At 35.6% G+C, this 17,853-nt stretch overlaps 2 protein-coding genes and 1 long non-coding RNA gene across 3 annotated transcripts in view; 2 read left to right on the plus strand and 1 right to left on the minus strand.

Annotated features, from left to right (window-relative positions):
- Nucleotides 1-1,305, plus strand: part of LOC107710202 (peptidyl-prolyl cis-trans isomerase A-like) — a 4,395-nt gene extending 3,090 nt beyond the window's left edge. The window contains exons 5-6 of the mRNA XM_016514942.1: nt 423-498; nt 574-1,305. Of these exons, the coding sequence (XP_016370428.1) occupies nt 423-498; nt 574-709 (212 nt within the window). The 3' untranslated portion in view covers nt 710-1,305. The remainder of the gene's footprint in view (nt 1-422; nt 499-573) is intronic.
- An 859-nt stretch (nt 1,306-2,164) lies between these two features.
- LOC107710201 (uncharacterized) lies at nt 2,165-3,188 on the plus strand. Its single transcript, XR_001636567.1, has 3 exons — nt 2,165-2,436; nt 2,954-2,979; nt 3,110-3,188. It is a non-coding gene; the product is annotated as an uncharacterized LOC107710201 (long non-coding RNA).
- On the minus strand, nt 3,114-15,424 carry LOC107710200 (zinc finger CCHC domain-containing protein 24-like). Its single transcript, XM_016514940.1, has 4 exons — nt 15,273-15,424; nt 12,964-13,164; nt 4,114-4,278; nt 3,114-3,289 (listed from the first exon to the last, which is right to left on the minus strand). The coding sequence occupies exons 1-4, from the start codon at nt 15,420-15,422 to the stop codon at nt 3,176-3,178; spliced, it is 630 nt and encodes a 209-aa protein (XP_016370426.1). The 5' UTR covers nt 15,423-15,424; the 3' UTR covers nt 3,114-3,175.
- Nucleotides 15,425-17,853: the final 2,429 nt, after the last annotated feature.

Below are 17,853 nucleotides of genomic sequence, written 5' to 3' on the forward strand. Positions count from 1 at the left end.
AAATATATATATATATAACCTAGTTGTATAAATATTAATATATGATTAAACAACAATTTTGTTCTTAATAATATACATTAATAGTATATAAATAATACTAAAATGACACTGCTTTCTTATTTTTACTTACTACTGTTTTAAAGCATTAGTTTATAATTGTTTTAATTTTTATAATTATTATAATAAAAATATTTTAATTATTAGGATCTTTTTTGTGATGTAAATATTGTATAATATATGTAATAATATGTGTTTGTATGCAAATTTACATTTAGTCATTTAGCAGACGCTTTTATCCAAAGCGACTTACAAATGATGATGACTCACAAATATGCGTTTAAATCAGCATCAGCCATTTAAACACGGTTGAGAACTAGTTATGACCCATACAGTTACTCCTAATGTTTTCTTTGTGTGTTCAGGTATCCTGTCCATGGCTAACGCCGGACCCAACACCAACGGATCCCAGTTCTTCATATGCACCGTCAAAACCGAGTGGTACGATAATCGTCTTCATGAATCCGCTGTCATTTCCTGTGAATGTGATGATGTGAGTGTGTGTGTGTTTTCCAGGCTGGATGGGCGGCACGTGGTGTTCGGCAGCGTTAAAGACGGGATGGATGTGGTGAGGAAGGTGGAGGAGCTCGGCTCTCGCTCGGGAAGAACCGCCAAGAGAATCAGCGTCACCGACTGCGGGGAGCTCCAGTAATCAGCAGTCGTTTCTACGGTCCTGCTGCAGATTCATTCAGACTACTCCATGTTCAGAAGAGCCTCCAGCTCCATAATGTGAAACTCAGACACTTTCGGGTTAAAGGAATAGCCTTTATTTACTCGCTCTCGAGTCTCTGCAAAGCCGTGTGATGTTAAAAATTCCCATGCAACACAAAAGGTGCAAGATGTTCTTTTCCATATAGCAACAATTCACAGTGACCCAAAAGGCCAAAAAACAGCATAAAGGCTCTTATATTATAGTTTTCAAAAGTCATGCAATTTTAAAGCTGCGGTCACTATGAAATGTTTTTGTGCAGAAAAACAGATTTTGTATTCCAAGGAAAAATTACACAATCTATGGGTTTGAAATGACAAGAGGATGAGTAAATATTGTCATAACGATCGTTTTTACATGCAATATTCCTTTACAGTAACATCCACTGTGAACAAATGTCATTTTTAACATCATTCTCAGGTAATAATAGTGTTTAATCTGGACTGAGACCTCTGGTTCTCATGCATGAATTATGGCCAGTGTGCTGTAGTATTCATCACCTGAGTTTGATTAATAAAGCCGAGAGCAATAAGACGTGATGTTTTAGTAGTTTATTTGTATGTACAGATTGATCTGCTCTTGAGAGAGAGCCGTGAGAGCGTGCATAAGGCACATTTCAGGTCCACAGTCTGAGTTACTGTCCCTCGTGTACATCAAGTGCTTTAAGAAAAAGATCTTGAAGCAGTTAGATCAACTGAATCGGCGTTCACATTTCTCAGGTTTGTGTTTGAAGCCGGTTTAAAACCAAATGCACTTCAGTCTTACAAATTGGTTTTGCATTTGAAAATTATAAGCGAACACAACACGCATGCACACGCACAGTCATCCAGAGATATTTAAAAACACCAAAAAATAATGCTTTTGGTCTTCGTTTTCAACATTTGATCATTTTATCCATTCAGAACAGGCAGTGGTTTTTTGCATCTTTCAGAGGCCACTGAATATGAGATATTATAAAGCATTTTTCAAAAACACAGGCATAGACTTCATTCAGAATAAACGAACATCACATTGTATAAGTACCTTCGAGTAAGCCTACAGTATTAATACTGTTAATGTTCTGATCTCTATTGCGGTCACTATTATTGTTCATATTTTTACCCAAATACACAAACATCTTTGTGATGAACAGGCACTTTAGTGATGCGTCATAAAATCACACAATATGCAAAATGTAGAAAATAAGAGCTATCAAAATTTTCATAACGGCATCCTATTGTCAGAATGATTTGAAACGCCTTTTGAGCAATTACACTGACAAACCATGTAGCTTATACAGCATCACAATGAGAATCAGAGATATTAATGCATTTAATATGCAGAAGGCTGATCAGGTCATTCATGTTCTGTTCTCGTGACCATCATATATGCTGGAAAATCACTATTTAAAAATGCAAAACATAACAGTTTTCACTGAGCACAATTTCTCAATGAAGCTAATATGGGGTGAATATTAAATCTTTAAAAAAAAAAAAAATTTTAGAAATTCAGAAATTATCAAAATATTTTAATGACGACAACATTATTTTAATTCATCGTCAATTTATAGTTCCTCAGTATCACTTTCCATCCTGTTAGTCTTTCATAAAATCACAAATTCCATTTCCTTGATGACATCACCCTACAGGAAGTGACATCGTTTTGGAGGGAACTCAGCAGCACAAACATCAGTAAGTGTTTGATTGTCAGTGGATTCTGTGATGTTCTGTGTCGATCTCTCACTCGGTGATTAACATCAGATCTTTGAATATCATTTCATCTCATTATTGTGTAAATATCCAGTATTTATTCTGAAAAGGAGTTAAACGGCTTCTGAAGAACAGGAATGAGCCACTGACATTAGTCCAGACTTTACATCAAATTCATTTGACATTGATGCCCTGCCTGTAAACTATTGCCCTGAAATGTGTTTTATTAAATGCTTTAGAAGAATATTTCACGTTTTCACATCGTGTGAATTCACAGCAACTAACCTGATATCAAATATCCAGTACTTGCACCATTAAGTACATATATATCAGTCTGAACGGTGCATTAAAAGCTGCTAAATTGAGGGTCGATTTGAATGAAATTTTTTATATTTAAAGGTTTCATAAAATATCAGCAGTGAGTTGTGGCCTAATGTTGATTACCACAGAGAATCATTTCAAAATAACTGAGATAATTATTATTTTTTTGTTTACACAGTCATGCACTGAACTAAATTAATCGAGGTGGGTAAGTGATTTAATCATAACTGTCTCCTGTGAACGTGAGTTTTAATTATGGTTGTTTACATTAACAACCACTTATTGTATGATTCAAAAAGTCATTTTCAACCTGCATACTCATATTTACCCGCAGCACAGTCGGTGAGGAATCGGTGAACACTGCGATGCTGGCGTGACGGGCGTCTTCGGGGGTCAGAGGTCACTGAACGCGACGGCAGTAGTATCCGAGCTCCTTACACTTCTCACACAGATGCTGAGGATGTTCTTTGCTCTGGTCCGATACGTCCAGACCGTCGGGTTTCTCCAGAGGACGCTGACAATCACAGGACAGCGTTTATCAGGTCAAAAAGCAGCCAAAAGAACAAATGACAATACAGAAGAACATGTGGTGAACATTCAAGGAAAAAGAGAAGTCCGAAGCATTGAAGAGAGCTTCATCGACTGTTTTCTAGCAGCTTCAGAACTTCAGAACCTGCCAAACAACCAGCAAAAGTAGCTTTATCTTGAGTCAAAACAACACTGTTACATCTACCAGTGAAGAACTGTCTCCTTCTCTTGCTGGAGTTAATAACGAACACATGCTCTCCAGCTTTAACGCTTCCCAGCTCGTTTTGTACAGACGCTTCAGTAAAGCGAGCAGAAAGGATCCAAACATTCACCCAGAGGCCCTTGGGTTGTGCTTGGGTTTATTTAGACGAGACAAAAACAAAGCGCACAAATCAATATCTTTGTCTTGTTTCCCGGTAAAAATATCCTTAAAGCAAGAAGCATTCAATTGCATTAAACTGATCAATTGTTTTTTTTCCTGTTTTAAGCAGAAACGTTTTGTTAGATTTACACGTTAAATCATTTGCCAGTGGGGTAAACAATAATTCGGTTGTTAAATCTCATGTCATTTTGTTAAAGTATCTTGTTTTAAGCCAGGGTTGTTATAGTTAAGTAAAAATAAAACCAAAGATATTTTTGTACTTCAAACAAAATAAATGAAATGACACTAAACAATATCAGTAAAACATTATCTAAACTTAAAGTGAAAACAAAAATATGATCAGAAACTCAATGCTACTAAAATAAGACTGTTTGTAAGGATGTGAAACGCAGATCTATAACGCCGGCTGTTTTCTAGCATCTGTTCACCTGTTTGTGAGGATAGACGTTGATGTGGCATTTGATGCACTCCTGACCCATGTTGGCCCAAGAGTTTCCACTCATCCACTTCCTCTTGCATTTGGGACACTTGTACTCGCCGAAACACCTCTTCTTCCCCTGATACGGCGTCAGACCCTCTCCTTTAGGACGAGCCTGCCCAGAAAACCACTGTTAGATCATCAGTAGATGAGAGTCATACAAACAGATGCAAAAATCAAGTAAACACTAACATTCAAAAGATTGGGGTCAGCAAGATTTAATCATTTTTTAATAATACTTTAATTCAGTAAAGATGCATTAAACTGATTAAAAGTGACAGTAATAACATTTATAATGTTACAAAAGAGTTCTATTTCAAATAAATGCTGTTCTTTTGAACTTTTTTTTATTCATCTGTGAATCCTGAAAGATCAAATGCATCACAGTTTTCACAAAAATATTAAGTGTTTTTAACATTGATAATAATCAGAAATGTTTCTTGAGCAGCAAATCAGCATATTAGAATGATTTCTGAAGATCATGTGACCCTGAAGACTGGAGTAATGATGCTGAAAATACAGCTGCGCATCACAGAAATACATTACAGTTTAACAGATATTCACACAGAAAACAGCTGTTCCTAAATTGTTATAAATATTTCACAATATCTTGTCAGATGTGTGAGGTTTTTGGTTTGATGTTTAATTTAATGATGTTTTCCGTCAGTGATGTTGCACTGGTACATTGTTACAGTTTTGTCGCATTGGAATGTTTAATGTAACATTCTGAACTGTGTTGGGATTCAAAATGTAACATTGTCCGTGCTGCAGTGGATATCAGTGCAAACTGTCTTCCTCTCTTTCAGGTCTGTTTCAGATTTACTTCACAGATCTGTTTGGATGAAGCTTCTTAATCGAATGTCAGCTGTTTGCCGGAGGTCTTTACCGCGGTTATTAGGGGTGTTTAGTCAGGATGAGTGTGTCTGCGATTGGCTCAGGATCACTGAGAATCCTGAAATCATTCATGATGCATCTCTAATCGTTCCAGACCCGGTGTTGTCCAGAGCTCTGATTTGCCCCTCGGAGTTGGACGGGTTCGGGCCTGTGTGGGTATGATTATGATTATGATTACAGGCATTGCTCTGCTTTAATCAGACACATCTGATCCTCTCACGTCACTCATAGAAAGCACCTGCTGCTCACTTCATTCACCTTCACTGCTGCTTCACAACAACTCTTGAGAAACAACCAATCAGTTTAATTGTGAATGGGTGATTGTGAAATTTACTATATATGAAAGCAGTGCAGTGCAATTTGTTATTTATTTTGGATATACTTTTTGTCATATTTTATGTTTTCAATTTAACTTTAGTTAAAGTTTTTGTATTTTTTTTTGTCATTTTTCATACTTTGTTTTTAATGTCTAGCTTTTATTACAGTTTAGTTTTATGTAGTTTATTTTGTTTATTTTAATACTTCATCTTTTAAATGCATCCTTGGCTTAATTTATTAATTAATTTTTTATATTTTATTTCAGTTAATATTTATTTTATTTCAAGTAATGACATTTTCTTTTTAAATGGTTTTAGATTTAGTTTTGGTTAACAATAATGTAACCATCTCCCCAAAACTAAGGAGGCAAACTACACGATAAATTTGAGGGAGGGACCCACCGACCGACCAGATTTATAATTAACCCTATACTCAACCTAACTCAAACACATAAACCCATAATACATACACACCAAAAAATGTGTTTATATGAAAGTTTATATGAAAAGACGACCACCATGTGAATAGAAAGTTCAAAAGAACAGCATTTATTTCAAATAGAAATCTTTTGTATCATTATAAATGTCTTTACTGTCACTTTTGATAAATTTAATGCATCCTCGCTGAATAAAAGTATACATTTCTTTCTTTCCAAAAAATAAAAAAAATGTAGCTTGATTTGTAGGATGTCCGAACACCTGTGATTCATACGGCATATTAAAAACTGACCTTGATCTACTACTGCGAATTAAACACGGTTATTCTATTAAACATTTCCATTTGTTTTATTACAAGAGAAAGCGACACAATGGATAGCAAATGACGAGAGAATTTTCCTTTTCAAGTGAACGATGCAAGCTGATTTCCGCCACGGAGTAAAAAGTAGTAATTGCAACTTTTTTTCTCACAATTCTGACTTTTTTTCTTGCCATTCCAAGAAAAAAGTCAAAATATAAACCTGCAATTCTGATAAGAAAAGCCAAAAGTCACACATACTGTACATTTTTTATACCGTGGCATAAACAAAAAATTCAGAATTGCAAGATATAAACAGAGACTTCTCAGAAAAAAACTCAAAATTACAAGATATAAACCCAGAATTCAGAGAAAAATAGAATTGCAAAATATAAACAGAACTGCAAGAAAAAAAGTCAAAATTGCAAGATATAATTCAGAATTGCGAAATATAAACTTGAGATTGCGAGAAAAAAAAGTTGCAAACAAAGTAGTGTTACTAAAGACTTTTTGTAAGACAGCAGAAACTAAAATTCAAGATGCATCGAATTGCATTGAATCAAATAGCTTTTTTACAGTACAGATCATGGGCTCTCAGAGTTTATTCGCTGAGGGGCCCCTGTAACCCCGCTCTATATGATGAATACTTTGGAGGAGCCGTCATCGTCATCATCATCGAGTCCAGCTGCAGGAGTTTCTGGAAATGTGAGTCAAACACACACACACACACACACACTCTTGTCTGGTCAGCTATCCTTGTGGGGACTCTCCATAGGCGTAATGGTTTTTCTACTGTACAGACCGTATATTCTATTGCCCTACACCAACCCTACCCCTAAACCTACCCCTCACAGGAAACTTTCTGCATGCATAGATTTTCAAAAAACGTATGTTTTCTATGTGAATATCTGTTAAAATGTAATTTATTCCTATGAGGATATCATGAGATATCATCCGTTTTGAGTATATCTAACAGGCAATCTTTGGTCTCATGAATCTATTATTTGTTCCTGGTCATATCGCAATATAAATAAATAAGTACACAATGTAAAACAGCTGTTTTCTAAGTGAATATCTGTTCAAATGTAATTTATCCCTACGATGGGCAGCTGAATTTTCAGCATCATTACTCCAGTCTTCAGTGTCACATGATCTTCAGAAATCATTCTAATATGCTGATTTGCTGCTCAAGAAACATTTCTGATTATCATCAATGTTGAAAACAGTTGTGCTGTGCAACATTTCTGTAGAAACGGTCATACATTTTATTTTTCAGGATTCACAGATGAATGGAAAGTTAAAAAGAACAGCATTTATTTGAAATCTTTTGTAACATTATAAATGTCTCAACTGCCACTTTTGATCAATTTAATGCATCCGTGATTAATAAAAGCATTCATTAATTTCTTTTATAGAAATCTTACAATCAGCGATTGTTTTAAAGCAGCTACGTATATGGATAAAACAGACCAGTTGCAATTCAGTACGGAAATATTGCACTGATAGCAGCGGCGCAGCAGAGACGTCTGCACTGATGTATCAGAACACTAGAACGTTTTCTAACAGTAGAAGCAATCTGTCATTGTTTTCATTTGTTTAGACCATCATTACTAGTGGTGTAGCATACTCATTTTAGATGCTAAAATCATTGTAGTTGATGCCGGTAATAAAGAAGTCATTGTAAATGTTTAAAAACCACTCAGCATAACTCTATAGAAAATAATTATTTATGTTTTGCATGAGCAAACACTTATTTTCCTAAGCAAATTTTAAAATTTATACTATGTTTTTGTAAGTAGGTGTGGCACATTCTGCATGAGCTTAAAATGTCCCATAATGCATCTTAAATGTGTTGCAGTGCACTCTGGGAGTGGCTCCTGATGGAAATCTGACACAGTGCTGTAATTCAGAGCCATATGTTTAAGTGTCAGTTTAAGATTTCCCAACAGCCCTTTTCAGACCCCATCAAATCCAGTTCACGCCTCTCATTAAAGACACCGAGGAGCATGAACATGCTGTTTTTGACTTTACTGAGCTACACTCACAAGGACTAGTAATTCAGAGAAAGTACACTTAGTAAAGTAGGATTTTTTATTCATCAAGGATGCATTAAATTGATAAAAAGTGCAAATAAAGACATTTATAATGTTACAAAATATTTCTATTTCAAATAAATGCTGTTCTTTTGAACTTTCTGTTCATCAAATAATTCTTAAGAATTAAATGTATCAGTTTCCACAAAAATATTGTGCAGCACAACTGTGTTCAACATTGATAATAATCAGAAATGTTTCTTGAGCAGCAAAGCAGCATATTAGAATGATTTCTGAAGATCATGTGACACTGAAGACTGGAGTAATGATGCTGAAAATTCAGCTGCGCATCACAGAAATAAATTACAGTTTAACAGATATTCACATAGAAAACAGCTACTTTACATTGTAATACTTTTTCACAATATTACTGTTTTTATTGTATTTTTGATCAATTAAATGCAGCCTCTGTGAGTCTTCTTTTGAAGACATAAAAAAATCGTACCAACCACAAACTTTTGAACGCTTCTGTATTTCTAACCTTTTAAAAGAAATCTTATTTCTCCTTAGGAATTTTTAACAGAAACATCTGAGACAAAGTTGATACCTCAGTAAAACATTACAATAAACTCCTTTACATTGCTTTAACAATGAAGGAGAAATATTATTATTCCTCCAGGTAAAGAATTTTAAACACGTTTTATGAATTTACAGTTATTGTGAGATCCATTTTTTCTGGCTGTGTTCTTCAATAACACTTTTTAAACCTTTAATATGTCCAAAAACCTGCATTTCCACAGCCAACATTTGCTCTGCATGCAATAAATTAAATCGACACACCTCACTGATGGCAGTGAACCAGCCTTACAAGAACGCCAAAGTGTGAGTGCATGCATTATATATGGAGTTATATTTTATACATATTTTTTATATGCTCTTAAACATTGCTGTTTTTATAGTTGCACTGCAGGTACTACAGTGGTCAAACCCTGACATTATATTACATTTTTTTAATTTATTAAGAAATTTTGTTAAGGCACAAATTGTATGGACTTCTGTTATGATATTTTTATGGTGTTGGACATCTGACAGTATCTGTAGTACAGTAACGTCTCTGTCAAACACCTACTCGTGTCATTCCTGTCCGTCCCACAGCATGACAGATTTACATTCTCTGTGTTCTGGCTTAAATTCAGAGTTCTGTGGGTTTTCCTACACAGATGATGTTTTACATTATCAGAGTGGTTTAACTGAATAAAACACTGTGACAAACTGTTAAAGGAACAGTTCACCCAAAAATGAAAATGTGCTGAAAATGTGCTCACCCTCTCACATTAACACTCATTGTACAAAACTCAGTGCTATGGAGATTTGATTGGTTGCTAGTATGTTGTTATGTGGTTGCTAGGTGGCTGCTTACTAGCTCAAGTCAACAGAACCCACTTAAAAGTCTCATATTCTGGTCTCTAGATTTGGTTACACCCAGAAGTTTAATGGCTGTTCTGCTTTAATGAGATCAGTTAAACTTCATGCTTCAAACTGCCAGAAACATACTTCACACACGTAAACAAACACAGATGCATTTCCCATTGAACACCCTTAACATGCATTCTTGCATTATAGTACTCAAGTTTAACGTCTGTGCCTTTAAACCAGATGCTATTTTTTTAATTTCTAGCAACATGGCTATATAACTTGCTCAGTAAAACATTCAATCTGCTGCTTTACTTTTGAAAGTAAGTATTATGACTTGTGTTCTGAATGATTTTGTATTATAATTGAGCTTGTGTAGCTAGACGTTCATGTACGTGTGTGAAGTATGCTTCTAATTGAATTTTGAGGATCAGTTTCACGACTACCTGCAGAAACAACAGATGTCTTCAGCAGTTTAAACTTCTTCAGGTATATTTGATCACTTTGAGGAAAGAAGATACTGGTTTATAGGATTACTGCTAAAATATAGCATACTGTGAAAGGTCAGTAGAGTTTACTATATTAGTGACTCAGAGTCATTACTTTAATGAGGAGCAGATTTGTGTCAGTTTTATATTCAGGGTCCAAAACCAACTCTTGCAAAGTAAAATTGGCGAGTAAATAAAAAGTTACTCACCAGTTAGGCGGTTACATAGTTGAACTATAACTGATGATTTGAACCTCAAACTATCCAAATCAGAGATGAAAACAGACCATCTACTAATGAAAACCTGGATGTTTTTTTGGATGTTAGGAAATTTTGTTTTACTTTTTTCTTAATTAATATTTGTCCATCAAGCCATAAAATATATCACATTACATTTAATAAAGCTGAATTAAATGCATTTTATTTCATTTTTGTTTAGTTTATTGCACTGCATTGCATTGCATTGCAAAGTCCTGATTGTATTTTATGCGCACCACATTATATTACATGTTTAAATATTAAAGCAGGCAAAGCACTGTGCAAAACTGTCATAAGGAGTTGCCTTGTATTCTTCAGGTCTTTGCGGCAGCTCGGCCAGACGTGTCCAGCTGTGATTCAGTGTTGGGTTTCAGTGAGACGGACGCTGACAGGTGGGCAGGCAAAACAAAAACAACTAAACATCTGGATGAAAAATTCCCACCTACTCCTGGAGCAGAGATGTGTGAGGTGAACACACCGACATACGGAGATGTTTTGTGTCATAAATGTCATCAGATCTCATCTGAACACAGATGGTGGCAGATCAGAGCTGTAGGTCTGAGGATTCTGTAATAGTGACTCTTTATTGATATTAATAATGCATATATATAGCATATAAAATCAGAGCAGATGTGTTATTACGGATGGTTGTTTAGCTACATCAATAAAATGTGTGATGTTCTGCGGCATCAGCTGTCATGCAGAGATCATCTGACCAACATGTGAAGTGACTAACCAGAGAATAGCATTTAGGGATGGGAAAATCTGAAATCCTTGGAATTTAAATAAAGCTGTGTTTTTTCTGTGTGGTTGCTAGGGTGTTGCTAGGCAGTTGCTAAGGTATTCTGGGTGTTGCTAAGGTATGCTGGGGGGTTGTTAGGTGGTTGCTAGGGTGTTGCTATGCAGATGACAGGGTGGTTGCTAGGGTGTTGCTATGCAGTTGTTATGATGTTCTGGGTGGTTGTTAGGGTGTTGCTATGCAGTTACCAGAATGGTTGCTATGCAGTTGCTAGGGTGGTTGCTAGGGTGTTGCTATGCAGTTGATATGGTGTTCTGGGTGGTTGTTAGGGTGTTACTATGCAGTTGCAAGAGTGGTTGCTAGGGTGTTGCTATGCAGTTGATATGGTGTTCTGGGTGGTTGTTAGGGTGTTACTATGCAGTTGCAAGAGTGGTTGCTAGGGTGTTGCTATGCAGTTGCTAGGCTGTTCTGGGTGGTTGCTAGAGTATTCTGAGTGGTTGCTAGAATGTTGCTATGCAGTTGTTATGGTGTTCTGGGTGGTTGTTAGGGTGTTGCTATGCAGTTACCAGAGTGGTTGCTATGCAGTTGCTAGGCTGTTCTGTGTGGTTGATAGGCGGTTCTGAATGATTGCTAGAGTGTTGCAGAAAAACACAAAGAAATAGCTCAAATGTGTGCAGAATATGCAGTTCTACTCATTTTCTTGTCTCAATCCAAACTCTTAATACCTTTTATAATAATATACTAAATGACATGAATCTCCCAAACTCCAAGTTCTTTCCGTATGCTTTGAAATTAAAGTGACAAGTGTGTTTTGAGCTCTTTAGGAACACAATCTGATTGTCTAGATTTAAAGCAGGAATCATCATGTAACTCAATTAAACTAAGCTAATGTCTACACAGACTCAGAGTCAGATCCAGATCCATCTGCTTTGCACAAACATTTTTAAACTGCTGTCGGAAGAGCGTCCTTCCCTGTACTTAGGATGTTTCTTCTCTTGTTATCATCTTTTCTCTCATGTCACCTGAGACTAATTAAAATGATGTGACAGTAAATTTAGTGGAGGGCAAAGATCTAAATCACTTCATCTTTCTATAAAAGGTTTTCCCCTCCGTTTCTGGAGCTGAAGCACGGCTGACTGATCTGTGTTTGGCTGGATTTGGTGTCGAGGGGCTTTTTCTCATCTCTGACAGCCAATGATGTCATGAAAGGCAAGAAATTGGATCATCTTTCATAAACACAAATGCTTCATCTGGCGTTTATTACGGCTCCTCATGCGGGTGGGGTGCTTGTTGCAATGAATTTTGTAATGCAGGTCAGTTACACTAAAAGACTGTCAAATAATCACACCATTGGTATCACAGAACTGGTTCCTAGGGTCCTCTGGGTGGCTGCTAGGGTGTTGCTATGCAGTTGCCAGGGTGCTTGCTAGGGTAATCCGAGTGGTTGCTAGAGTGTTGCAATGCAATTGCTAGAGTGTTCTGTGCGGTTGCTAGGAGGTTGCTAGGTTACCCTGGGTGGTTGTTAGGGTGTTGCTATGCAGTTGCCTTGGGTGGTTGCTAAGGTGTTGATATGCATTTTTTAGGGTGTTTTGTGTGGTTTCTAGGCAGTTGTAGAGTCGTTGCTAGATGGTTACTAGGCTGTTCTGGATGGTTGCTAGGATGTTGCTAGAAGGTTCTGGATGGTTGCTATGTGTTTGCGAGGGTGTTCTGGGTGGTTGCTAAGGTGTTTTGCTTGGTGGATGCAATGCGGTTTAACCAACAGTGACCAGAGCATCAGTTCAGTTGTATGTTATTGTTTTAAATTTTTAAAAAGTAATCTGTAAACTCCACAAAATGTCTCACTGTTACGGTTTTAATAAAACTGTCTAATAAAAAGAATATCTGTGAAATGTGCATTATGATTGACAGGCAGTGAGTGTTTACCTGCGGACAATCTTTGACGTAGTGGCCTTTATTGAAGCACAGGTGGCACAGGTAGTTGGGCGGAGGTTTCTTGCAGGGTTTTCTGGGTTCAGAGGTCAGCGAGAGGTCAGAAAAGCTGTCCGTCAGTAAACTCAGGCCCTTGACGATGTTGTTTAACGAGCCGTAAGGAGACGAGTCCTTATATAAATGGCTACACAGAGTCTGTAGAAAGAAAAAACACATTAAACTTTTATGAAATATTCAATGTAATATATAAAAGCCTTACCATATTTAAAATCTATATGAAATATAATATGTGGTTACAATGTCATGGGTTTGATTTCCAGGGAATGCATGAACTGATAAAATGTATACCTTGAATCAGTGTTATTTTAGTATTATTTATTTAATATTATAGTTTTTGTTAATATTCTGAATAAGATTTTAAAGAATATAATAAGCATTGTCATATATTAATTCTACTTGAAATATAAGGTTATGGGTTCGATTCCCACGGAATGCATGAACTGACAAACAAATACACCTTGAATCAGTGCTGTTTTTAGTATCATTTTCTAAATGTTATAGCTTTTGTTAATATTTTGAATAAGATTTTATTTTTATATTTTATTTTTTCACTTTAATCCTAATATTGTATCAATTTTGTTGTGTATTTTTGTTATTTTAGTACTTCAAGTTAAACTAAACGACAATGAGTAATGTTCTCTGGAAACTAGCTGAAGTCAAATAAGTCTGTTTTTCATATTTTGTTTTATTTCAGTAACTGTTTATTTTATTTCAAGAAACAGAATTTCTTGAATATGGTTTTATTTTTTATTATTTCATATTGTTAATTTCTTTTAATATTTTTAAAGTTCAGATTATTTCACATGCCCTTAGCATGTAAATTTGATTTAGTATTTACTAAGTGTTTTTTCCAAACCAGTAGGTGTCAGTATGCTGTAAAGTCACTGTAAAGTTTTGCTTGTTTAGATAGAAAAATAAGGGCATAGAACATAAGCATAAACGTTTAAAATGTTACTCTCAGTATCAGACAGTTGTTTGTTGATAAAAATATGTCACAAAAATCTTCCTTTAAACTGCCAGTGATTCCGTTTGTGTATACATTTCTGCTTTTGATTGTTTATAATTGTTTTGCAATGACAAGCATTTAAAAGTATATGTGCATTACATGCCACATTATGTGCATGTGTAATTCTCACATGCATCAGGGATATGCATTCATCATATCTCATATCTCAGTAAATTATTTGACAGAACCTTGATTTTTTTTAATGCACCTATAATAAAAATGCTAAACTTGGATGTTTTCCCACATTGCTTATGTGGAGCCAGACCACTAAAGCTTCAAATCTCTTCAGCAAAAACTGTGGCTTTTCGTTCAGTCATTCCCATTCAGCCTGGTCAATTTCTAAACCACCAAAGTAATGGATAATTCTTTAATACATGCAACAAACTTTGTTGAATTGTGGTTGAATGATACGCCCTTTCAATGCTGTGGTCTAAAACGTTAATACTATGGTATGTTTTTGTTACTGAAAGGACTGTGCATTATTATCATGAGCCCAAATTAACAGTAAGCTAGTAATTTTGTAGAGTAATTTGTAACTAAACAGCTTAGTAAAGAGCAGAACTGTTCAGGTTGACCTGAGTTCATCTCTCTACAGTAACTATAACTAACTATAGCAAGACCACATGCAGCTGTCTGAACATGTGGCTTTCATAGAAACATCATGGCACTGTACAAGAACACACACAGAGAAAAATAAGCATCTATCTATCCATCTATCTATCTATCTATCCAATTTATTTATTTAGATGTATTTTGAATTTGTATCCAATTTCAGTCATAATCAGATCTTGGAAATTCCAGCATAGAAGATATAAAGTACAGATTCTGGCTCATTTACACTATCGATTAAACAATATTAAATGAACATTTAAAAAAAAAAATGGAATAAAAAAGTGCCAATTTTTTAACTTAAAAAAAAAAATTATATTAAAGTTAGCACTACAACTACTTACAGTAATATGTACAAGACACACACACACACACACACACACACATACACACACAGATTATGGTTACAGTAGGCCTAACACATGTTTTTACAGTATATGTACAGTTATCAATAAACAAAAAATAAATGACTTTTACAATACACTGACGTTTACAAATCACTAAGTTTACATCTGATCCTAGATAAGTTCACCTGAACTCCTGTCTAGATAGATAGATAGATAGATAGATAGATAGATAGATAGATAGCAGACAGACAGCATCAGTGAGGCTGTGGTGACGTCATCACCTCCGTGCGCTCGTGAGTGAAGCTGCTGCTGATGCTGGAGTTGAGGTGCGAGTCCAGATCCTCCTTTGGCTTGATGCTGTAGTTCCCATCAGGCTCAGCGTTTCTCTCAGACTCCTGCAGCGACAGATAAACCCAGTTGAAAAGACTCATCTTCCTTATGGATCAGTCCAGCTCAGAATAAAAAGGTGGTGTTTGTCGATGTGTGCCAGCAGGCTCTGGCACTGTTATCGGCTCACACTGAACCCATTGTTGCTCAATGACAAGACGGGACAGCTCGTGCTGCTCTGAGGAGGAAAGTTCAATACTCACCGCACTTTACCAATCCTGCTGTGCTCAATGGTTGGCTCATGAATATTCATAAGCTGTGGCGTCGCCATTGGAAGGTTACCAAGAAACGTCATCATAATATAATTAATATTCAAAAACACGCACTTCCCCATTTCGAGGATTCCCATGAGCGTCAGCACTAATTAATATTCATGAGCTGAGACTCTTTTTTTTACATTTCACGGAGATATCATTAAAAAAAACCTTCATTCATGATTTATTAAAATGAACTGTAACAATTCAACTTTTCTAGGCTATTGTTTTTGTGTAAAGCGTGTAACCCAAGACATCCTAGAGTAAATAACATATTTATAATAACTCATTTTAACACAAATTAAATATAAATTTAAAATGAACAAGGGGAGTTTCTCTGTTTTTTTATAAAATATAAATCAGACACACAAACCAGTTTTTGCACTCATTAAAACCTATTGCAATAAAGTTCTCTAAAAGCTATATATATAGGCTACTATAATACATCCAGATGTCTGGCATCCTTACAAAAACTGTAGGCTACCATGGTAAATATATGTTTTTAATAATCATAATATATTGCTTTGCATTACATTATTTTATTGTATAGTCACAAATTGACTATACTTGTGTACAACTGCAACTGTTTTTCTAAATTTTTGATAACTGCTATTCTATTTTTCAGAGTTTAATAAGCTTCATGTTTATTTTCATATTTAAATTACCTTTTGAATCCCAGTGTGTTTTATTGTTGTGTCAGACTTATGGAACTCATTTTGTGACTTAATTTGATTAAATCAGTTTAAAATCCGACCCTGACTCAATGTGATCGGGTGCAGATCCTGCCCTCTGGTGTTCATGTCCATCTATTACAGGCTGTTTAAAGCAAAGCAGTTTAACTTTGTGAAATGTGACACTCCTTTTGTGTGTGTGTGTGTGTGTGTGTGTGTGTGTGTGTGTGTCTTTTGGTGTGTGTTTTTGCTTTCCCTAAACAGCTTGTTTCATAGTTGCATTACATATTAACAGAACTATTATTTCATATTGTAAGAATTAAAAGAGTTTTAAAATGAAATCTGTGGTTTATTATGGTTTGTGTGATGTTTTGTAAAGCTCAGGGCAAGCCTTGGAAATTCTTAGAAATGGTGTTTCCCTCCTTTATCTGGAAGTGATGATGTCTGGACGCACCTGACGTAAACGTGACCAGTTTTTCCACTGCTGTTCACACATGCTTCTGAAGAAGACTCAAGCCAAACCCATAAGGCTCTTTTATTTCTATACATGCTGTTCTGAATGAATGAGAGGCTGGGACAGACGTGAGTCACATGACACAGCTGGAAGAGAAGAGGAGCGTCTGTCGTTTTCATGCAAATGTTTGTTTGTTTGTTTATGTTGGACAACCGCCACTTCTTTCAAATTCAATGTCATGGTCAGTATTGGTCATGCGAGGAGGATTTTCTCTGTTGGTTTATATGATATAGATCTGCCACACAAACCAGTTTTTGCACTCATTAAAACCAAATGTAATACAGTTCTGCAGAAAGAATTAGGTATACAAATATTAGCCTATAATACCTTCAGATGTCTGGCATTCTTACAAAAACTGGTAACCATAGCTTTCAGCAAAATGTTTTCCAGATTGAAAGAGTTGTCACTATTTGGAAAGCTGATTCAAGGGCATAACCCAGCTCACAGGGAACGTTCTGGCAAGGTTCTCTCAAAGTTATGAACAAACATTCTTCCATTAACGTTAATAGAACGTTTGTTTAAAGTTATCTGGGCTGTAACAGTCTTCTCAAAAGTGAGCACAGAAACATACACATCATTCATGGAATTTTTGCCCAAACGTTTAGGTTAAAAGTGTGTCTAATGTTGCTACATGTTTCAGAACGTTCAGAGAACATTCAAAAGTAACGTTCCCGTAATGCTTGCAAAATGATCAAATGGAATGTTACCTTAACGTCTGTTTAACAAAGAAAAAAAAACATGTACAAAATTGAACGTTATTTAACTTAAAGCGTTTTATAACTTAATGCAAAACGTTCTTATAACATATTTTTGTTAGCTGTGAAATATGACTGCTACAGACTAAAAGTAGCAACTTTTGGATTACTTATTTTAGTAAATAAAACTAAAAACAAGTAGTCATACTAGTAAATAAGTAGCAAAATAAAAATACATTTCAGGAACAATGTTTAAAACGCCCTGGTAAAAACCCACAATAGCCTAGAATCATTCAAGCAATCTTTTTCTTTTTCTTAAAAGCAGTAACTACTAAAGCAAT

This window comes from Sinocyclocheilus rhinocerous, unplaced genomic scaffold (assembly GCF_001515625.1).
Source record: "Sinocyclocheilus rhinocerous isolate Xijiao unplaced genomic scaffold, SAMN03320098_v1.1 scaffold477, whole genome shotgun sequence".
Taxonomy (NCBI): domain Eukaryota; kingdom Metazoa; phylum Chordata; class Actinopteri; order Cypriniformes; family Cyprinidae; genus Sinocyclocheilus; species Sinocyclocheilus rhinocerous.